The 20,255-nt window shown below is 47.7% G+C and overlaps 1 protein-coding gene across 1 annotated transcript in view; it reads right to left on the minus strand.

Moving 5' to 3' along the window:
• Nucleotides 1-20,255, minus strand: part of PAMR1 (peptidase domain containing associated with muscle regeneration 1) — a 71,497-nt gene that overhangs the window by 14,460 nt on the left and 36,782 nt on the right. The window contains exons 5-7 of the mRNA XM_066251275.1: nucleotides 19,930-20,044; nucleotides 15,527-15,744; nucleotides 11,765-11,872 (exon numbers count right to left, since the gene is read on the minus strand). Coding sequence (XP_066107372.1) covers nucleotides 11,765-11,872; nucleotides 15,527-15,744; nucleotides 19,930-20,044 — 441 coding nt within the window. The remainder of the gene's footprint in view (nucleotides 1-11,764; nucleotides 11,873-15,526; nucleotides 15,745-19,929; nucleotides 20,045-20,255) is intronic.

The following is a 20,255-nucleotide window of genomic DNA, read 5'->3' on the forward strand; positions in this document are numbered from 1 at the left end:
GCAGTTCAGTCGAAATCACCCTCGCTCGGTTTCTTCTTTCCTTTCTCGCTTCCCCAATTTCCTTACTTGTTGATCCTGGGAGTCCTTCCTTTAATAAATTATTTGAACCCAAATTATTGGCTCAGAATCTGTTTGGGGAGAAACTAGCCTCAACTCAGGGCATCAGGCAGCTCCTGCCTTCCCATGGCAGCACTCCTGGGAGATGACAAGACTGCAGATAGCTGTCTCGGCGCTGGGCACAGAGTCCTGAGTGCCTTCCAGCACTCTGGGAGACCTTGGGGAGGGTGACTGCAGGGCAACTAGAGAGGCTGACCTCCTCAGAGGGTCCCCAGCCTCCACAGACACTCTCAGGCTCCAGGCCAGCCCCACACAAACAGAGCTGGTTTACCTGAAGGGATCAGGTGCTCCTAAACAACAGGCTTCCCCAAGCTATACAGTGAGGACCCAGAAGACCTGAGATCCACCATCAGAGGGTTCTCCCTAATTATGCGGTGCTGTCGAGTAAAGCCAGGGGCCTCTGTGCAACCCTGGGGCACAGAAGAGCCCCTGACAATGATTGAACCTGAATTTCTTACGATTCCGAATTATGGGCCTTAGAATTGGATTAAAGTTGATTTAAAGCAAATACAGTTATATCTTTTGCTCTCCTATATGATTGATACACTAAGATTTATACTTGATACAAAGTAGCTGAGATGATCCCTAACCTAGAAGGTAGATTCCCTCTCCCTCTAATGATCACACAACTCAGGGGGCAGATCCCAGCGGTAGCAAGAAAACAGACCTCTTTATTCTAACACTGCCCCCCAATATACCCTTGTCTACAAGATACCTTTTTTCTGAATAAACCTGGAATGTTAACATGACACACCAGACTCCCGTGAATATATGTCTTCTCCCTTTGCTTCAGTCTCAAGGCTGTAAGTTTAAATTTGGACACAAAGATTCATAAAATGCCCTCAGGAACAAAAAATCCAGTCACTGCTTTGCCTGTTGGAAGTCCAGCATGTGCTTCTATAAAGAAAGGCTATGAAGTGTTGAGAGCTATTGATTTCACTGATTTTCTGGCACCATATAGGTAATGAGTGAGTCCTCTGGGCCCAGCAGGATAAGGCACTGGCGGATGTTTTTCTGTAACTTTAACTCAGAAATTTTTAGTTTAAAACCAGAAATAGAAATGATGTCAGTTAAAGCTTGAGACATCTCAAGGTTCTCCCCAGCCACACTTAAGGACCTAGAAAATATGACTTGGAGCCTTCCTGTCTATTACTTAGTCCCCAGGTCTTCAGCTCAGGTCTTCTGGGTAACAGATTGTGTGTGTGTGTGTGTGTGTGTGTGTGTGCGCGCGCTTGTATTTTTTTCATTGACACTAATTTATCCAAAGTGATTAGTGCCTTTGGTTTTTTTTTCTTTTTCTTTCCCCCCCTTTTTTTGACAGAGACAGAGAGAGAGACACACAGAGAGAGAGAGAGAGATAGGGACAGACAGACAGACAGAAAGGGAGAGAGATGAGAATTATCAATTTTTTGTTGCAACATCTTAGTTGTGCATTGATTACTTTCTCATATGTGCCTTAACCGTGGGGCTACAGCTGACCGAGTAACCCCTTGCTCAAGCCAGCGACCTTGGGTCCAAGCTGGTGAGCTTTGCTCAAACCATATGAATCCGCGCTCAAGCTGGCAACCTCGGAGTCTCGAACCTGGGTCTTCCGCGTCCCAGTCCAATGCTCTATCCACTGCACCAACGCCTGGTCAGGCGATTAGTGCCTTTCTTAAATCTGCTTCTAAAATTACACCAGACCATAGGACCCTAAACAAGAAACAAAGCAAAGGTAACTGTGGAGGCTTTAAATGAATGTGAGTGGGTAAGAGAGTCTCAGGAAATATTAGCCAACTCCAGCAGTTAACTATAGTCTGAGTTGCAACCAAGATTCCCTCAGGTACAATCGATAGAGACAGGCTTTGATACCACTTAGCCTGCTTTGTTGTCTGAAAGAAAACCTCTTACTCTGCAGGCAGGCGCCTGGGTGAAATGGAACCAGGTCTAATATATGTAGATGTTCCCGCTAAGAAGAACCATTATCTGTCAGAATCCCAGCTCCCAGTTTTATCACGTTCGTGTTCTCCTTGCGGTACTAGCCAGGACTGTGGATGCAGAGATGACCATTTAACCAGGGCACATGTTGAAGTTAATGCAGTATGACCAGTCGATCAAGGGCACAGTTATGAAAGATGTGACAATGAGCAAAGGCCCAGTGATGCTTCCCTGTGACAGGAGCAGCCACATTCTAACCCCTGTCTGAAAAAATGGCAGCTTCCAGAGTTTGACCAAGTCTTTCAGAACACTCCAAGTCCTTCAGGAGACATCACAGGCTCTCTGCACAAACAGCCTGCCGCCTCTACACTTCCACCGCCTGACCCTACAAAGAGCTGGGCGGGCTGCTACGCACAGAGAAGAGAGCGTGCACGTGCACCTGAGTGTGCCTCTGTGTGTGTGTGTGTGTGTGTGTGTGTGTGAGAGAGAGAGAGAGATATCAATTCTTGGATCTAACACTGGACCTTTTTTTTAACCAATGATACAGACGATCATATTTTGACCATCCTTTAAATACTGCAACCCTAAAAATATATTCAGCACTGATCAAGGGCTTACCTAAATATTTTAAAGAAGCAACCAAATGGTGATCTAGCTGTTGTTTTCTTTTAATTACTATTTATACCTGCTTGCTTTCAAAATAGTTTGATGTCACTTGAAAAATTGCACATAAAAAAACCCCATACATTTCTTTTCTCAAATCTTATGTTAACAAAATAGTTACTGTAGCCAGATAGCCACCAGAGGCGGTAAAAATGAAATCCGAGTACTATTATGTCTCTTTAATAGGAGCTGCGTGTCAGAGCTGTAAGATTAGCTGAGAATTTCAGCAAAGAAAACACATCCAAAGTCAACAGAATTCACTTCCCATCATCTAGCCGGTTGGAAGCAGGGAGCCAGAGGCATGTGAATCTCAATTCTTCGCACGCTCTTGGTGCCCACCCCCTCTCACTCGTCACCCAAATCAAGGAAACAATTTGTCACAGAATCTCGGTGCTGCTAGGAAAAGGCATTAACTTTCTCACTGGGGCTTTGTTCATCGCGAGAGCACCGCCCTGGGTGGGCTCCCTCTCTTCCTCCTTTGCTCCTGCTCTGCTTATATTTGAATGTGGTGCCTCTGGATCCAATCCAGTATCTTTTACTCCCACAAGGGTCTTCCCCAACCAAGGATAATGGCACCAACCAGTGACGTCGTCCCCACTGGAAACCCTTTTCATCCGTTTCCAGCCGATGGCACTCTGCCCCCTGCCATTTCCCAGCCCTTGGTGGGTGTGAAGGAGACAGAATCCATGTGAAACTATACTTGGATTGCACACACTGCTAGTTATTCATCTCACAGCAATTGGGAGGCTGAGGCTTACAATTAGCTACTTGATCTTAATCAGCATTGCCCGTGGCCCCTGGTACACTGTGTCTTTCGGATCCCACTTTTCCGGTGTTTGGATGGCCTCGTTAATTAAACAGCTGGAACTGCTTGTGCCTCAGAGACAGGTCAACTTTGAAAAATCTCCAGAAATCCCTGGTCATTTTACTTTGGTTCAAAAACCCCTCCAACACATCCTCATCCAGGAGAGATGGTAACCTATGTAACTGGAAGAAATGTCACTGTTCTCTACCTAGTGGATCTGCCTGGTTACAGTGTTCTTGGGGTGCCTCACATTTCAGAAGGTTTCTGAGTCAGCTCTGGGAGAATGTGGTGGGGTAGGTAATAACATTAGAATACTGGGGAATATATCTCCCAATGGTATTCATAATCAACCTTTCAAATGATAAGAAATGCTCACAATGAAAATGGCCAAAACTAGGTGATTTTGCTGTTTAGCCTTGGGAATAAAGAGAATGGCCTTACAGAAGAGTCCTGAACTGCTGAGAACATTTAAGTCCTAGGAGACTGGTAATTCTCACTGCCCACGTGGGAATTCTCATCACCACCATCACCACAGGCCTGACTAGGAAGGCATTGCTGGGAATTATACATCATCTCCTCTGCACTTGAGGAAGGCAAAAATTGGTGCTGTTTTCTGGTTCCGCCAAATAGAAGGAAATAAATATACTGTATAGCCCTGCCTTATTTCCTCCAGTACCAATAGGTACTCAGAAGCTTGGGCTGATGAATCCGTAAAGTGGGCAGGCTGATAATCTCTAACCCATGGGGATGTTGGAACAATTAAATGAGACAGTGTCACATAAAGCAGTGGTTTTCAACCACCAGTCCACTGGGTCTATAATCTTCATACAACGTAAGGATGGTTAACTCTTTCACAGACTAGCACGACATTTCTGCTGGACCAGCACCAGTCCACAGAGCAGCAGTGGAAAATCACTGGCATAGAGCACCGAGCCTGGCCGATAGTGAGAATAGAGAGAATAAGAACTATGACTTGTTTATAATACTTGGATACCAACAAGAATGCCTTGTGTTTTACACAAGAAGATGCTTCCATCTCCTGACTGTGAGTGAGGGACAGGAAACAAATGCCCCACAGGGCAGAGGCCTTAAGGAAAAGTGGGGGCCCTATAGCCTTCGTCAAGGCCCTAGAGGCAGTTTTGGGGTCCCTGGTGGCAGGGGTGTTTGTTTCCATTAGAAGTTAATTTTGCTTTGCTCTCATGGTCTGTTCTTTGCACCCTCTTCCCTTGGTGTTTATACAGCCCATTCCTGAAATAATGGATTATCCTTAACCCAGGACCAAAGTGAAATCTGCCTCCTGCACGAAGTCCTGCTTCAGTGACTTCATCTACTGAAGCACAGCCAAGAGAGGCTTGACCAGGAGCAGACAAGTGGAAGCGCACTGCTAGTGAAGGAACGGTGGGTCTGGCCCCTTCCACACTGACTGGTGCTCCATCCTGCACTCTGGGAGACAGTCAGGATGGAGAGTGGATTATGTGGTCTCACCTGTCCTCTTATGATTTGGCTGGAATGCTGCCATAACTAAAATAATTGCTGACTAACAAAATGTACCCCTGTATGCTAACCCCCAAGCATCTCACTCTGAATGACAAGTAGCAATGCTTTGGTTAAGAGACCACAGGCCCCTATAACCCAGCAGAGTTAAAGCTACAATGTTGCTTGTCTATGTGGACTCAGTTTCAGCCAATAAGGAATGACCCAAAGGATAAAGAAATTGTTCCATGAATTATAAGAACAAACAAACAAACATCTTGAGAATCATACAAGGGCAGCTTCTACTGTGCTCAGGAACAACTTTTGCTATTCATATCTAAATCCAAATGGGATGGCATCCCTTTAAATATGCCAAGAAGGATGTCATGATTCATTCCCATGTGAGGGAGGGAGAGTCGATGGGAGGTCCAGGTGGAAGGCAGCGTGTAAGAAGGTAGCTGTCCGCTAGTTGATCTTCCTGGGCTCTTCCAGTCCCTGAGGGCCCTGACTTACCAATGCTCATGGGTAACAATTACAGATTCCCCAGGAAGTATCCCTGCCCCCATCATACCCTCTTAAGCTAGACTGCTCATTCTCTTTCTGCCCTGTCCCTCTAATGAAATACGTAAGTGATACTCTGGAGCCCCAGTCTCCTCTATGACCACCAGAGGATGACATACAGCCCATGACAGGCTAAATGAGTGACTACTGAAAAACCTCATGAGAAGGAAGGCAGGCTGACCAGATAACATGACGCTTGGGCAACGTGCTCTGGAGTTTCCAGTTCCTCCCGCCATTATTCCATTCCTCATTTCTAATGGCCTCCTTGCTGGGCTTTCCTGGCTAGAAAGGCTCCCATCCACCATGCCCAATGTGTGTGTCCTCTGCTGGGGTCCAGGATTCCTTTCTGACAATGACAATGAGATTGGTAATATCTACTTGCCCCTTTAAAACCAGATCTTTCCACCCTACAGGCAATGATTTGGGAAGAGTAGTTCACAGAGGAAACAGAAAGTTGTGGAAGAATTTCCTGAAACCCTGGGAGGAACATGAGGAATGTTTGTCATAATCGTCTAGTTTGTAGAAACTAGTGCTGTTGCCTTAACCCTTCACCTGAAACTCCTGCTTCCTGCCAAACTTGTAAATGGCTGGGACGGGGGGTCAGCGTGGTAAGAAGAAGAATGGCTTTTATCGCTCGATGCAGTGCCTCGTGTGGATCGCGTCATTCCATCCCGGCAGACATTCTCAGAAGAACTTGCCAATATTTTTATGAACATTATAAATAAATGGGGAAACTGAGGTTCTTGGGGTCACATGACTTGTTCAAGGGCAGCTGGCTGGTAAATTGTAGGCTCAGGGTCAAACCACAGTCTTTCTGACCACAGGTCCAACCTCTCTCCCCTGGAGTGTGCCATCTCACTCCAGGCAAAAGTGCACCTGTCTTCCATATATTAACGACAAGATAGGACTCTGGGACAAAAAAGCCAGCAAACAATTCTATTTTTGCAATGCTTCCACTGAGAGATCTTAGAATAATTTGCATGAAACCCACCAAGACCCCCAGCGTCTTGTTCCTGGGTGGGGAGAGATGACCGCGACCCCGCGGGGGTCTCAGCACATTCTCACCACACCAGAGTTAAGGTTTCCATGAAAACCCCAGGTTGCTAGCTGCTGATTCTGATGAGAAGCACGGGCTGCCTGCCCCTTTGAAGCCGGAGCATAAAGTGTGCCTCTCAACCCTGGCGCTTTTCTTCCCAGCCTTTGGGACAGACTAGTGGGAAACTTTCTGATGCTCCAAGACCCAAAGGAGCCCGGATTCACCATTTTCCTTTAATTGGTGGAAGCCGATTTGTTGTGTTCAAAGGGGCGTCCCAGCCCGGGGTGTGAGCATTGTGCCCCGGGCTTTAGCCCTGTTTCATCACACTTCATTAGGATGCAGGGGAACACCCGGCATCGTCAACTGGGCCAGGGGAACAAAAGCGACATGGAAATTGGAGCAGGGCAATGAATCCCCGCTCTCCACTTTTTCAAAACAAGATTCCAACCAGTTACTCAAGAACTTATTTTTGTCCTTGTGTTCCATACAAAGAAACAGGAAACTTCAGAGGGGAAAGGGGGCCCCAGTTTCTTACATGGTGGCCCAAGGAGGCTGGGGTCACCAAGGGTGCTGGAAGGAGGCTGAAGGGAAAGCTGCCCCCCCCCATGTTTTATTTTTCTTTGAGGAGGTCACCTGGGAGCAGGGGAAAGTTGTTCTTTCTTGGGAAACAACTTCAGGAGAAGCCTGTGCAAAGCAGCACTTGACATTGTATTTGACACTCTCACCAGCTGTCTGAACATCGATTGTTTCTCATTCTTTATCTACTCTGGGAGGTCCCAGAGAGAGACTTCCCCTCAGACCCACAGAATTCCTCTGAAAACCAATCCACCTCCGGCTTTACCCTAGCTTCTGAAATGCAAGGTCTAATTCTTATTTTGAGGACTGCTGTTTATAACGGCTCATTTTGAAAACTGGTAAAAACTTTTCGCTCATTTTGAAAATTGGTAAAAGCTTTTAGTGATCATTTTGGGAACAGTTCTCAAATGATGAAATATCAATACCCTTTGAACTAAGAGATCCACATCTATAAATCCATCTTACAAAAATACCTTTCCTTGTGAACCAAAAAAGATACGTTAAAAGCCCTGGCCGGTTGGCTCAGTGGTAGAGCGTCGGCCTGGCGTGCAGAAGTCCCGGGTTTGATTCCCGGCCAGGGCACACAGGAGAAGCGCCCATCTGCTTCTCCACCCCTCCCCCTTTCCTTCCTCTCTGTCTCTCTCTTCCCCTCCCGCAGCCGAGGCTCCATTGGAGCAAAGATGGCCCGGGCGCTGGGGATGGCTCCTTGGCCTCTGCCCCAGGCGCTAGAGTGGCTCTGGTCGCAACAGACCGACACCCCGGAGGGGAAAAGCATCGCCCCCTGGTGGGCAGAGCGTTGCCCCCTGGTGGGCGTGCCGGGTGGATTCCGGTTGGGCGCATGCGGGAGTCTGTCTGACTGTCTCTCCCCATTTCCAGCTTCAGAAAAATACAAAAAAAAAAAAAAAAAAAAAAGATACGTTAAGTCATTGCAGCTCTCTTCACAATAGTGAAAAATTAAACAGGAGAAGTCCATCTTAAGAAACTGAATGGATATATGATTGTATCTACATCCATACAATGAAATCTGCAGCTATGTTTTCAAACGAGGAGGACCAACATGGACTGACCTGGAAAAAAAATCTCCATGATATAGGAACTGAAAACAAGTTGAAAAATTGTATGTATGCTTGAATCCACTTATGTTCAAAACAGGAGTTCTACACTTAGCACGACTAACATTTGGGCTAGGTGACCGATGTGGGGGCTGCCCTGTGGGATGTAGGGTGTTTTGCAGCCCTCCTTGGCCTCTCTCCACAAAACGCCAGCAGCACCGTCCCCTTGCAGTTCCAACAACCAACAGTGTTTCTGCACATGGCCAAGAACCGCAGCGGATGCGGGTGTGGGGCAAAGTTTCCCCCAGTGGAGAACTGATAGTTTAAAATAGTGAACTATAGCCAAGTTAGGTTTGCACACCATAGAAAAAAAGTCTGCATTGATACTCAGAGTCGTTAACTTCTGAGAACCAGAACTGGTCAGGAAAAGTAAAGTTCTCTTTTTATTTGATAACTCTCTCGACTGTTTCATCATTGTTACAAGTATATACTTCTTCTATAATTAAGTAGAAAATCTATTCCTATTCCGCTCCCACTAACAGACATACACATACAGTATGGGTTCTCTTTGGGAGAAGAGCAACAGGTGGGCTTTACCTGGGAAGGAAAGTCCTTAAAGAACACTCGATAATGAGACACAAAGGTATAACCAGGCACATCAGTTAAGTCTCACCAGGCCCCATGTTGAGGATCGTGTCTGAGAGATTGTGAACAATGTGAGAAGTGGGAAGTTCTAGCCTCTAGTTTTGAGCTGTATGGGGACCAGTGCCTTGAACCTCTGCTCCAAGTCCTTCATCTGCTCACGGGAGCATCTACCTTTGCATAGAGTTGTGGAGGGCAGAGCATCAAAGTAGTAGCGATGAAGTAGACTCCCCTTACCAGATTTGGGACAACCTAAATAGAAGATGGCATTCTCACTAATATATACTTTTTTTTAAAAAAAAAAAAAAAGCTATTTTCAAAAAACATTTCAGAGTTTGGAGAATGCCAGGATGCTTGGGTTTCTCGTTAATCTTAAAAGCATTTCCTGCAGGGAGATATTTTCACTTCATTGATATACTCATGAGAAAAACAATAAAGATTTTCTTTCCCCCTTTTTCTGTTTTTCTAGATGATAGAAGTGCTCTGGTTAATGCCTGTTCAGAAATTACAGGGTAAGCTACTACAGACAATTTTTGTGATGCTCCCTTATTGAGTTAGTTGAATTTCCTAGAAGGAAAAAAAAATCTAAATATTATGAAAAATGATCAAACATTTGTTCCCCACACTGATGCCAGCAAATGACGTATCAGTTTTCCACCACCATTATCTTCACTCACAACTACAGGGGACCAAGGGAATTACGTGTTTTAAACAACATTTTGAAAAGTGGCTAGGAAATATTCTCTTGTCCATCTACGCTGGTGTTTTGAGATCAAAGTGATTTGAGACAACTTGTGAATCAAGTTATGAATCAGTTCATAATAACACACTTTGTATTCTTTTTCATTAAGTTTGTTTTTTCTGGAAAGAATAAGAATGCTGAGAAGTCAATTTTTGGGTCATAAACTATCCATATTTTTCTCACAACTTTTGGACCAATTTCTTTTTTCTCCCTGATTAGAGACCCAGCTCTATAAGACGTATTAGCTTATTTGGTGATGCTTTACTCTTTCATCCAATTTTACCTTTTCTTTATCAGTATCGTGTACTTACTTCATCAAAAATTGAGCCTTCTCCTTTTTTGTCCCCCCACCTTCAAATCTGAGGATTTGCCATTGTCAAGACTCCAGAATCATTCTACAAACAGACTCTTGCCACAAAGAGAGACAGCCTTTCCCTTCTCTGTCTGTACAGAGCACAGCGGGCTCGCAGGAGGTGGGGTGTGCCAAGGGGAACATCAGTGTCTAAGCATCTGGCACAATCCCACTCAGGTCAGCTGTGCCAAGCCAAAGCAAGGGCTGTTTTTAGCAGAGCAATACGGCACACTCAAGGCTGCACTATTGAAACCCATGGCTTCCATCTGCATTGTTTTCTATTGAAAAATATATGAACATTATAGAATGCTGTCAGATCAGGCCCCTTATAGGATGACCCCCAAATACCTGTGCATGCTAGTTAGGTGTGTCTGTAGCAGACACTGTCGGTGCTCGGCCCTCAGGCGTCTTACCACTCTTCCTCTGGGTCCCTTCCCACCTCCCCCAAGGCTATATTGTTTTACCTCCAGTGGACTGCACCTACCACCTCTTTGCTCGAAGGCTACTGGAGTAACCCACATGCGTAGAAAGTGAGGTGTGTTCTCCTACTTGCCCGGCCAGCCCTTAGCCAGTCACTGATTGCAGTAGGGACAGGAAAGCACAGCTCCCTCACTAAAGCCGGGACACACTCTGAGATGTGACTAGCATTCCAGTTCTCACTGCTGGTTAACACTGGGGCTGGCGTTTTGCCTGAATCAAGTCTTTGCTTGGCTTCCTTCTCTTCCCAGCCCACTTCCTCATCCCCTCACCAGCCTGGCCTGAAAGCACATCCTTACTGCGTCACCTGGCCACACACTCGCATCTCAGGGAGGCTTCAGGGAGCCCTGCCTAGGCCAGTCTCTGTCTTCCTTTGCTTTCCCCCACATTTTGATTCCTGTTCTTCTGCACATCTCATTCCATGCTGAGAGCTGTCATCCATGACACCTGCTTTAGGTCTTATACTTCTGTTAGGACACGTGTCATATACAGGGTCTTGGTTACCAGATTTGGTTAGCAGGTTTGGTAAATGAATTCTGATCATAGCTTTTACATTCCTCTCTGCCAACGGGCACCACAAACATGGGATGCACAGTCCTGGTGCTGTCATATGCAATGGTCAGCAGATACTCTTCTTCTTCGGAGAAAAGCAAGGTATGCTTTTTTCTTCATTTCCAAAACAACTCAATATACGATAGTCCCTCAATAAATGTTGGTTGGCTTGTCTGTGCCTCACTTAATCTTTGTCCCATATTTATAGGATGATTGTGTAATTTGGCATCCAATTCGAGACACTTTTGAATATTAAAGGCCATGCTATTAATAATTATGCCTAGACAAAATGCATAAACTGGAAGTGTCCCTGGAAACTGGGGTTCACGGTCACCCTACATAAGTCCCATCTTCAATGCTGGGCTTCAGACTGCACCACACTCCACTGGAGTCTGCCAGTAGTGTCCTGGGACATAACTGCAAATCAGACCCTGGGATGGACAAGGAGTTCAAGCTCTGAGCCCAGGAAGACTTTACGACACCTGCTTCTACTCTTGACCCTTGCACAACATTTCTGAGCTCTGAATTACTTGGGCCAATGAAGGCATATCTTTTTTAAAGATATGTGCAGCAAGTGAGGGCTGGAAATGTCCATAGGCAAAGCCGGGTGGTTCCATCCATCCTGATTCAGAGGTAGCCTAACCTTCTTGAGATCCATTCAATGGGAGCACCCACACTATGAGCCACCTCGCACAGACCATCCCAGACCCCAGGAAACAACACACCCGGCAAGCTCCCAAAGCCCTTTCCACACCAGCCCCATGTAACACTGTCATTCCCACTCCCGGGGCATACTCACGATTTTCACAGTGCTGCCCGGTGTAACCTGCCAGGCAGGCACACTTGTAAGACCCGGTTTGGTCAAGGAGGCAAGTGCCATCATGGAAACAAGGGGACGAGGAACATGCTGCAAGAGAAAAGGCAATCTCTCTCAGTGCCACTGTGTGAGATGTCCACATCTTCAAGCCTGGCCTCCTGACCAGAGCCTCTCACTTGTCTATTAAAGTCTTCTTGCAGTTTTTTCACTCCTTGTTATTGAATGCCTACTACCATGGTTTGAGAATGCCAAAAACAGGCACTCATTAATTGTCAAAAGACACTGATGCTACCTGGTGTTCTCCAAGGCCCCGGAAGTGTGCTCCAGATGTCGAGAGTCAGAAGAGCCCAAGCCCAACAGGGACAGGCACAGCCTGTGACTAGAGCAAAGCACCTTTCCCCTCGCAGAGGGACTCCAGGGAAGAAGCAGCCTTGGGTAGCTTTAGATCAGTGGTAGTCAACCTGGTCCCTACCGGCCACTAGGGGGCATTCCAGCTTTCATGGTGGGCGGTAGCGGAGCAACTAAAGTAGAAATAAAAAGATAGATTTAACTATAGGAAGTTGTTTTAGAAAGATTTATTCTGCCAAACTTAGCGAAAATCTGACATAAAGTACTTGGTAAGTAATTATTATTATATGCTTTAACTTGCTGTAACTCTGCTTTATAAATTTTAAAAAGTCAAGTTACTTCCCTACTTTATAAATCACCATTACTGTGGAACCGGTGGGTGGTTAGAAAATGTTACTACTAACAGAGATACAAAAGTGGGTGGTAGGTATAAAAGGGTTGACTACCCCTGCTGTAGATCATCTTTTCCCAGGAATCCCAGCATCCTGGGCACTGGGGGGGAGGACACTGTTGAACACACAGCCGAGAACTCCCAGACACACCCTGTAAACAGCAGTCCCTTGAGAAGGTGAGAGTTTGTCTGGGCTCATATATGATGGGGACACATTACTTGTGTTAAATGATATTAACCAGGTTTCCCTGCTGCAGAACTTCTCAGGAGGTCCCATGCCCTAACATGCATTGCAAATTTCAAAGAATGCACATCATGTGCCACCTTTTGTGAGCTGTGGACCTGAGAACCTGCACTTTACAGAGTGTCTTGGGGATCATTTTTCTATAAAGAACTTGTATGCTTGTTTATCTGGGACACACTCATCGGCCTGTTACCCTCTAGCCCTGTTTTCACTCCCGTGTGGAAATCTGTCACCTCGTGCGGTTCCACGAGCCTGCGTGAAGGCAGCTCTGTGTAAGGCACTGGAGAGGTGCGAAGACAGACAGAGAACCTATTCGCCAGACCACAGCTTTGTGAAGAAAAGTACACATCGACCGTGACCTGAGGCGTCATTCAGTTAGTGTCAGGAAAGAGAAGAAAGTATTATAAAATACTCAGAAAAGGGCAAAGCCACAGCCCATTGGAACAAGAGAAAAGTTTTAGCAGAGGAGGACAAATCTGACACAGCCCTGCTCAGAGGGACTAAGGTGAGGGCGGCGGGCAGATGGGGTGTTTGAGGAACAGAAGTGCTGCCGTCTGCTTGACAGTGCAGACCAGTGTGTCCCAATGCTCCCCAGCGGAGGCTGCCATCTACTTGACAGTGCAGACCAGTGTGTCCCAATGCTCCCCAGCGGAGGCTGCCGTCTACTTGACAGTGCAGACCAGTGTGTCCCAATGCTCCCCAGCGGAGGCTGCCGTCTACTTGACAGTGCAGACCAGTGTGTCCCAATGCTCCCCAGCGGAGGCTGCCGTCTACTTGACAGTGCAGACCAGTGTGTCCCAAGGCTCCCCAGCGGAGGCTGCCGTCTACTTGACAGTGCAGACCAGTGTGTCCCAATGCTCCCCAGCGGAGGCTGCCATCTACTTGACAGTGCAGACCAGTGTGTCCCAATGCTCCCCAGCGGAGGCTGCCGTCTACTTGACAGTGCAGACCAGGGTGTCCCAATGCTCCCCAGCGGAGGCTGCCATCTACTTGACAGTGCAGACCAGTGTGTCCCAAGGCTCCCCAGCGGAGGCTGCCGTCTACTTGACAGTGCAGACCAGTGTGTCCCAAGGCTCCCCAGCGGAGGCTGAGGTGACCACGGGAGAGGAATGAGAGACCCTCCTGACCCTCCTGTCAGTCACAGGGTCACCGGCTGCTGGGCCCCCACTGCTCCCAACTGGCTTCCCTGACAACAGCCCTTGCTCACTGATATAAGCCCCCTCAGATGCATCTGAGTGTGACCTGCTCAGCCTCAGCCCACAGGATACCACCATGGGGCAAGGACGCAGCCTCAGGCTGACTCCTCATAGCAGCCAAGCATCTGGAACTGGCCGTCATGCCCATGTCCCTCCTCAGGGGACATCCTTGGAAGGGGGCAGGTACGTGGATTATAAGAAACAGCTGCCGGGAGCTCACAGCTCATGTGGGAGCATTCTAAGGCAGGGGTGGGGGTCTGCTGGTCTTGCTGAAAGCTCATGGCTGAAGGCAGACAGACACCACGACACCCACCTCTTTTCCTGAGACTTTGGTATCACACCTTCCAGAAGGAACCTTTAACGATCAAGGTGCCATTTCAGTTCTTTAAAATTCAGTATTTAAAAATAGAGAACTTGAAGCCTGAGCTTATTTTGTGAAATCTGATGCAATCCAACCCCAGAACAATGAGAGGTGGGGTGATTCCTGAGGATCGAGCATTTGGTTCGCGTTGGTCAAATCCTACTTTTTTTTTTTTTTTTGTATTTTTCTGAAGCTGGAAACAGGGAGGCAGTCAGACAGACTCCCGCATGCGCCCAACTGGGATCCATCCGGCACGCCCACCAGGGGGCGATGCTCTGCCCATCTGGGGTGTCGCTCTGTCGCTACCAGAGCCACTCCAGTGCCTGGGGCAGAGGCCAAGGAGCCATCTCCAGCGCCGAGGCCATCTTTTGCTCCAATGGAGCCTTGGCTGAGGGAGGGGAAGAGAGAGACAGAGAGGAAGGAGAGGGGGAGGGGTGGAGAAGCAGATGGGCGTCTCTCCTGTGTGCCCTGGCCGGGAATCGAACCCAGGACTACCGCACGCCAGGCCGACGCTCTACCACTGAGCCAACCGGCCAGGGCCAAATCCTACTTTCTAACATGAACAGGCAAAGTCAGGCTTGGAGTTATTCACAAAGTAAGTAGCACTTATCACTGGGGCTTAAAACGTTTACAACCTATTTTGAAATGACAAAGGGAGGCTCAGAGCTGGCCTGGGGTAGGGCAGCTATTGAGTGCTGCCTCTGCAACAGACTTCATCTTCCTGTCTCCCAGGGCCTCCTTAAAGGGCAGGGTCTGTGGTTACTCCCTGAGTCACTGATTCGGAAACTGAGGCTCAGAGAAGTAGATGAACTTGCCCAAGGTCACCCAGCTCAATCTGCCAGAGATCCAAAGCTAATGCTCTTAACCATGTCGGGCTACCTAGTATGAGCTTGAGAGCCAGGCTGCCTGGGTATACATCTCTGGTTCCACCCTCATTGCTGTGTGACCTTGGACAAATGGCCCTGCCTCTCTGTGTTCCTGCATCTGCACAAGGAGATCGTAATTCCCAGTTCTGGTTCTCATGAACATGTCTGAAAGATGCCTTGCCATTTCTCCCCCTTCTCAACATGCAGGTTCGTCTGAGAACCCAGCACACTAGGTTTGAGTGAGGCAGAGCGAGGAGGTGGGGGGCGCACTGCACAGGAAGGAGATGTCCATATGGAGTGCAGTCGGAAAATGCTACATTTGTCTCTGCGGCCTTTACCTGTGATCTCCTCAAAAATGGCATGGAAGCCGTCAAAATTCTTGGAGCCATCGGAATGGAAGAGGACGTGGAGTGAGGAGCCCGTGCTTCTGATGGGAGCTGGCCGCTCGTTGCCACAGAAACGCTTGATGATCTGGCCGTTGCTGCTGTCCCCGTCACGGACCTCCACATAGTCATACTGGCACATGTAGTCAAACTCCAGGCTCAACATGACAAACCTACGGACAGAGAGGGTGACGACAACAGGACACAGGTGGGCCCCGGAGAGTCCGGAGAGCCCTGGGCAAGTTCCAGGTGAAACGATGAACAGGCCTCTGGAAACCTGGCACCACTGGCCGGACCTGATAGGAAACTGGTCCTGGAGGGCCTGACGTTGGATGAATTATTTTAAATGAAGGGGTGTGTGTACGTGCGCTGTGCGCATGTGCGCAAACACAGAGCATGCCAGGGTGAGGGGGCGCCAGATGCCATTCAGGGAATCTTTGTTCATGCTGGCTCTTCCTTCAGAAGCACTTTCCTCCCAGTCTGCGTGGCTGGGTTCTTCTTATCCTCAGACCTCAGCTTACATACTCCCTCCTCAAAGAGGCTTCCCTGACAGTTCTTTCTAAAGGGGACCCCTCGTTTTCCTCTTAACATATATACAAATTTTCACTTCTCATTTTTATCTCTTTGACTGTGTGAGTATGAATGTAAGTGTGTGTGCATATGCCTGTCTCCTCCACTAGACTGCAAGTTCCTTGAGGGCAGAGTGGGACAGCTGTCTTATTCTGCTGTGCCCAACACAGTGTCTGGCATACAGAGATGCCAAGCAGGTATTGTTGAGTAGATGACTGAATGGATACTACACTGTGATTTTACAGTTGGAGAATGAAAACAAAGCATATGCTGTCTTGCAAGACTAAGTAAAGTCTTGGGTTAGATGAAAATGTCAGAAGGTAATCGTGCTATTGGTGATGCTAATTCGTCCTCCAAAGAGTAGAAAGTAGCACCATGTCAGAATTTCAGAACTGAAGGAAATCTAATGAATCTGTGATTACCTAACAGGGGTCGTGAATTCGGAAATACTGGGGATAAATCAGATCAAAAGAGTAGAAATGACCCTAAACTCCCACTTCTAAGAAACAAGAAAGGAGGCAGCCACATGCAGGGACAAGAGAGGAAGAGATATTTTTCAAAAGATTCCCAAGAGAATGCCTACAACTTGAGTTTACAAAATGTACAGCTCTATCTTCTCCTCCACATTCGGCAGAAGAACAGACAGAGGAGCTCATGTCCGAAAAGCCGGGACGAGGGCTTTGCCTACCCCCTTGGATGACAACCTCAAGTTGTCAGGAAATTAGAGAGCACTGGGCCAGAGTGATAGTCAGTACACGGTAAACGCTCTTAACGAGCTTACTAAACAGAAACTCATTAACTGCATGTCATCAGTGTTTATTTTACAAAACATTTTCATCACAAAACTATGTGTAAGGGAGAGTGAGTCCTATTGATGATAGTTTGATTGACATCTCAGCACCTGGCTTCTCCCCTAGGTGTCACCACTAACTCACTGTGGGCCTTGAGCTACCAGTTTCTTTGTCTGCCAAGGGAAGGAAGGAGAATGAGGCCTCCACCCCACAGAGAAACAAACCTTTTTTTCTGAAACAAAAACATGAGACATTACAACTTGTATTTACACTCATACATTCATTTCTTCGTTCACTTACTCAACACATTCATGACAGGACTGCTCGGGGTCAGACGCTGTCCTAGGTGCTGAAAGCAACCCCATTAGACACAGCACCTGCCCTCATGGAGATGAGCTTTGATTTGGGGGACAGATAATAGCAAGGAGACCGGAAAACACGGTAACAGCCAAGAACATAAAGAGCTGAAAAGAAAATAAACCAAGTAAGAGCGTAAAGGGTGATGGGGAGGGTACGCTTTTCACACAACAGGGTCCAGGAGGACTTCTCTGTGGATGTGCTACCTGGGCAGACACTTAGATGATGAAACTGAGTCAGTCAAATGAAGGTCATGGGAAAGAGCCATCCAGGCAGGGGGACCTGTAAGTGCAAAGTTCCTGAGGCAGCAAGGAGCTCAGAGTGTTTGAGGAACTGAAAGAAGGTCAGGGATGCCGCCAGGTGGTGGGTCAAGGAGAGTGGTGTGAATTGAGGTCAGCGAGCAAACAGGAGCCAGATCCTACATAGTTTGGAGTTTGAATTTTACTCCAAGCTTGAAAGGAGGGCATAGGAAGTTTACAACAACAGAATCATGACTTGATACAGAATTTTAAAGGGTCACTCTTGTCACTCTGAGGAGAGGAGATTATAGAGCTGGAAAGAGTGGACACAGGGAAATTAAATAGGACCCATGAGAAAATCCAGGTGAGAAACGATGGTGGTTTGAAGTAAAATGGTAGCTGAAGAGACATAGGTGAATGGACTTGAGATGATTTTACAGCGAAGAAGAAAAACTTTTGGGGTGGTCTGGCTGTGGTAGGCGACAGGAAGGTGGCATCAAGGATGACTGCTCAGCATTTGGGCTGATTATTGTACATACACTCAGAGTGTTTCTGTCATGACTATTCTCCCTGGCCGGCAGCTCCAGATCTGACTGGAGGGAAAGAAATCTAGCTATTGCCACACCTCCCTAGGGCCTGTTACTAGGCAGGTGATGTGCTTCTCAATCACTCCGCTGCTTTAGACTTTTTTGGGATGGGGGTGTATTTTGCATCCTGGATCTTGGAGAAGCTTTTGAGAAGCCCCTGAGGGGACCAGTTGGCCTGGTCCTGGAGTTGCTGAAACATTAACACGTGGAATTTGTCCCCTACCCTTTTCATCCTTGGCTGACCCATCCTGGGGTCCATTAAGCAGAACAGTGTGGCCCCTCATTTGTGCCTTAAGCTGACCTTCCCTCAGAAAAGTCCACTTAATGAGTCCCCACTCCCCACCTCAGGTCTTCAGCTATCAAGGATGAGTTTTGAGGAGGAGAATTAAGAATCAGACCAGTTTTGTTATATCCTTCCAATGGGGGGGGAAGTGGAGTGTTGACCCCTCTCCCAGAGGACAGAGAGCCATCTGAGGAGCCAGCTGGCAAGAGGCAACCTCTGGGTGCCTTGATCCATCTAGAAAGTACTTATTGAAAGCCTGTGCCTTTGAAGATTAGAGGCTTCCATCACCACCAACCTCCTCGCTGGCTAGAAAAGGGAAGAGCTAGGTGGACAATGTCTCTAGAAATCCCAGGGTAAGCAGGCCACTCTGCTTGCCAAGAGAGAAAAGGGGGGAGTGTCAGAAAAGAAGAGAGAGGGCCCTGGCCGGTTGGCTCAGCGGTAGAGCGTCGGCCTAGCGTGCGGAGGACCCAGGTTCGATTCCCGGCCAGGGCACACAGGAGAAGCGCCCATTTGCTTCTCCACCCCTCCGCCGCGCTTTCCTTTCTGTCTCTCTCTTCCCCTCCCGCAGCCGAGGCTCCATTGGAGCAAAGATGGCCCGGGCGCTGGGGATGGCTCTGTGGCCTCTGCCTCAGGCGCTAGAGTGGCTCTGGTCGCAACATAGCGACGCCCAGGATGGGCAGAGCATCGCCCCCTGGTGGGCAGAGTGTCGCCCCTGGTGGGCGTGCCGGGTGGATCCCGGTCGGGCGCATGCGGGAGTCTGTCTGACTGTCTCTCCCTGTTTCCAGCTTCAGAAAAATGAAAAAAAAAAAAGAAAAGAAAAGAAGAGAGACATGGGAGACAAAGAGCAGTTCTTTCAACGTTTATCCATGCTCCGACGATCTACCAAGCACCTACGGTGTGTCCCATGAACTGTGCTAGGCTCTAAGATGCGGCTGTAGACAGTTCCCACCACACAGGACTCTCCTGTGGGACTTATCTATAGTCACAATCAAACCAGGTTGATACTTTGGACTCTGACACACATTGAACATTTGTGTGGACCTCAAAACTCCAGAGAAGAAACAACTTATCTTCCACACAAGTGAGACAGAACTGTTTAATTAGTGGTTGTTTTCAGAGGATATCAGTGAAAGGGTCTGCGACTATCAGGAACCCCATTCTGGAGTAGAAATCCTCTGAAGGGAGAACCATGCCTTTTAGTTCTTCACTTCCCTTCCGTGAAACCCGGACAGCACTGGGTGAACAGGAACACTTGCTGAAGACTGGGCATGAGTAGATTGCTCTAAGTTATCTTGCTTTGTTGTGTTATCCTTGGGTCAAAAATCAGTGCAGCCCCACTGTTACAGGGTGTTGAGTACCAAGCATTTCACTGGCCGTATCCCACTGAATCAGTGAGAAACAGAGAAAAGGGCTTTGATATGTATTTTCTGCTTTTCAGGATAAAGTGTTGATGGTTAGATCCCCAAGGCACGAGCATCCAGGGCCCTTAGTCCCATTACTGTGTTTCCTTACAACCCCAGACTTCCCTTACCTTAGCTGGATGATAAATCCAGGCTTGGCGTGAATGGTCCATTCGCAGTGAGCATTGAGGGGGTAGCTCTCCAAAAAAATCTGACCCTTCGAGGCTCGCAGAACCTGGCCACATCCTGAGAAGAGAAGATCGGGCCATGGAAATTTGAGTCAATAGGAAAGAGATGGTAGATGGTCTCAGAGAACCTCATCCCCACACCCTGAGAACAGAACGGAGAAGAAAATTCCTATTTCTGATGCACATCGCCACATTCTAGTCAAGTGTGTAGGTGAACTCATTTCATCCACCCAACAGCTCTCGGAGGGAAGTGGTACTGTTCCAGCTTT

This window comes from Saccopteryx bilineata, chromosome 1 (genome assembly GCF_036850765.1).
Source record: "Saccopteryx bilineata isolate mSacBil1 chromosome 1, mSacBil1_pri_phased_curated, whole genome shotgun sequence".
Lineage (NCBI taxonomy): Eukaryota > Metazoa > Chordata > Mammalia > Chiroptera > Emballonuridae > Saccopteryx > Saccopteryx bilineata.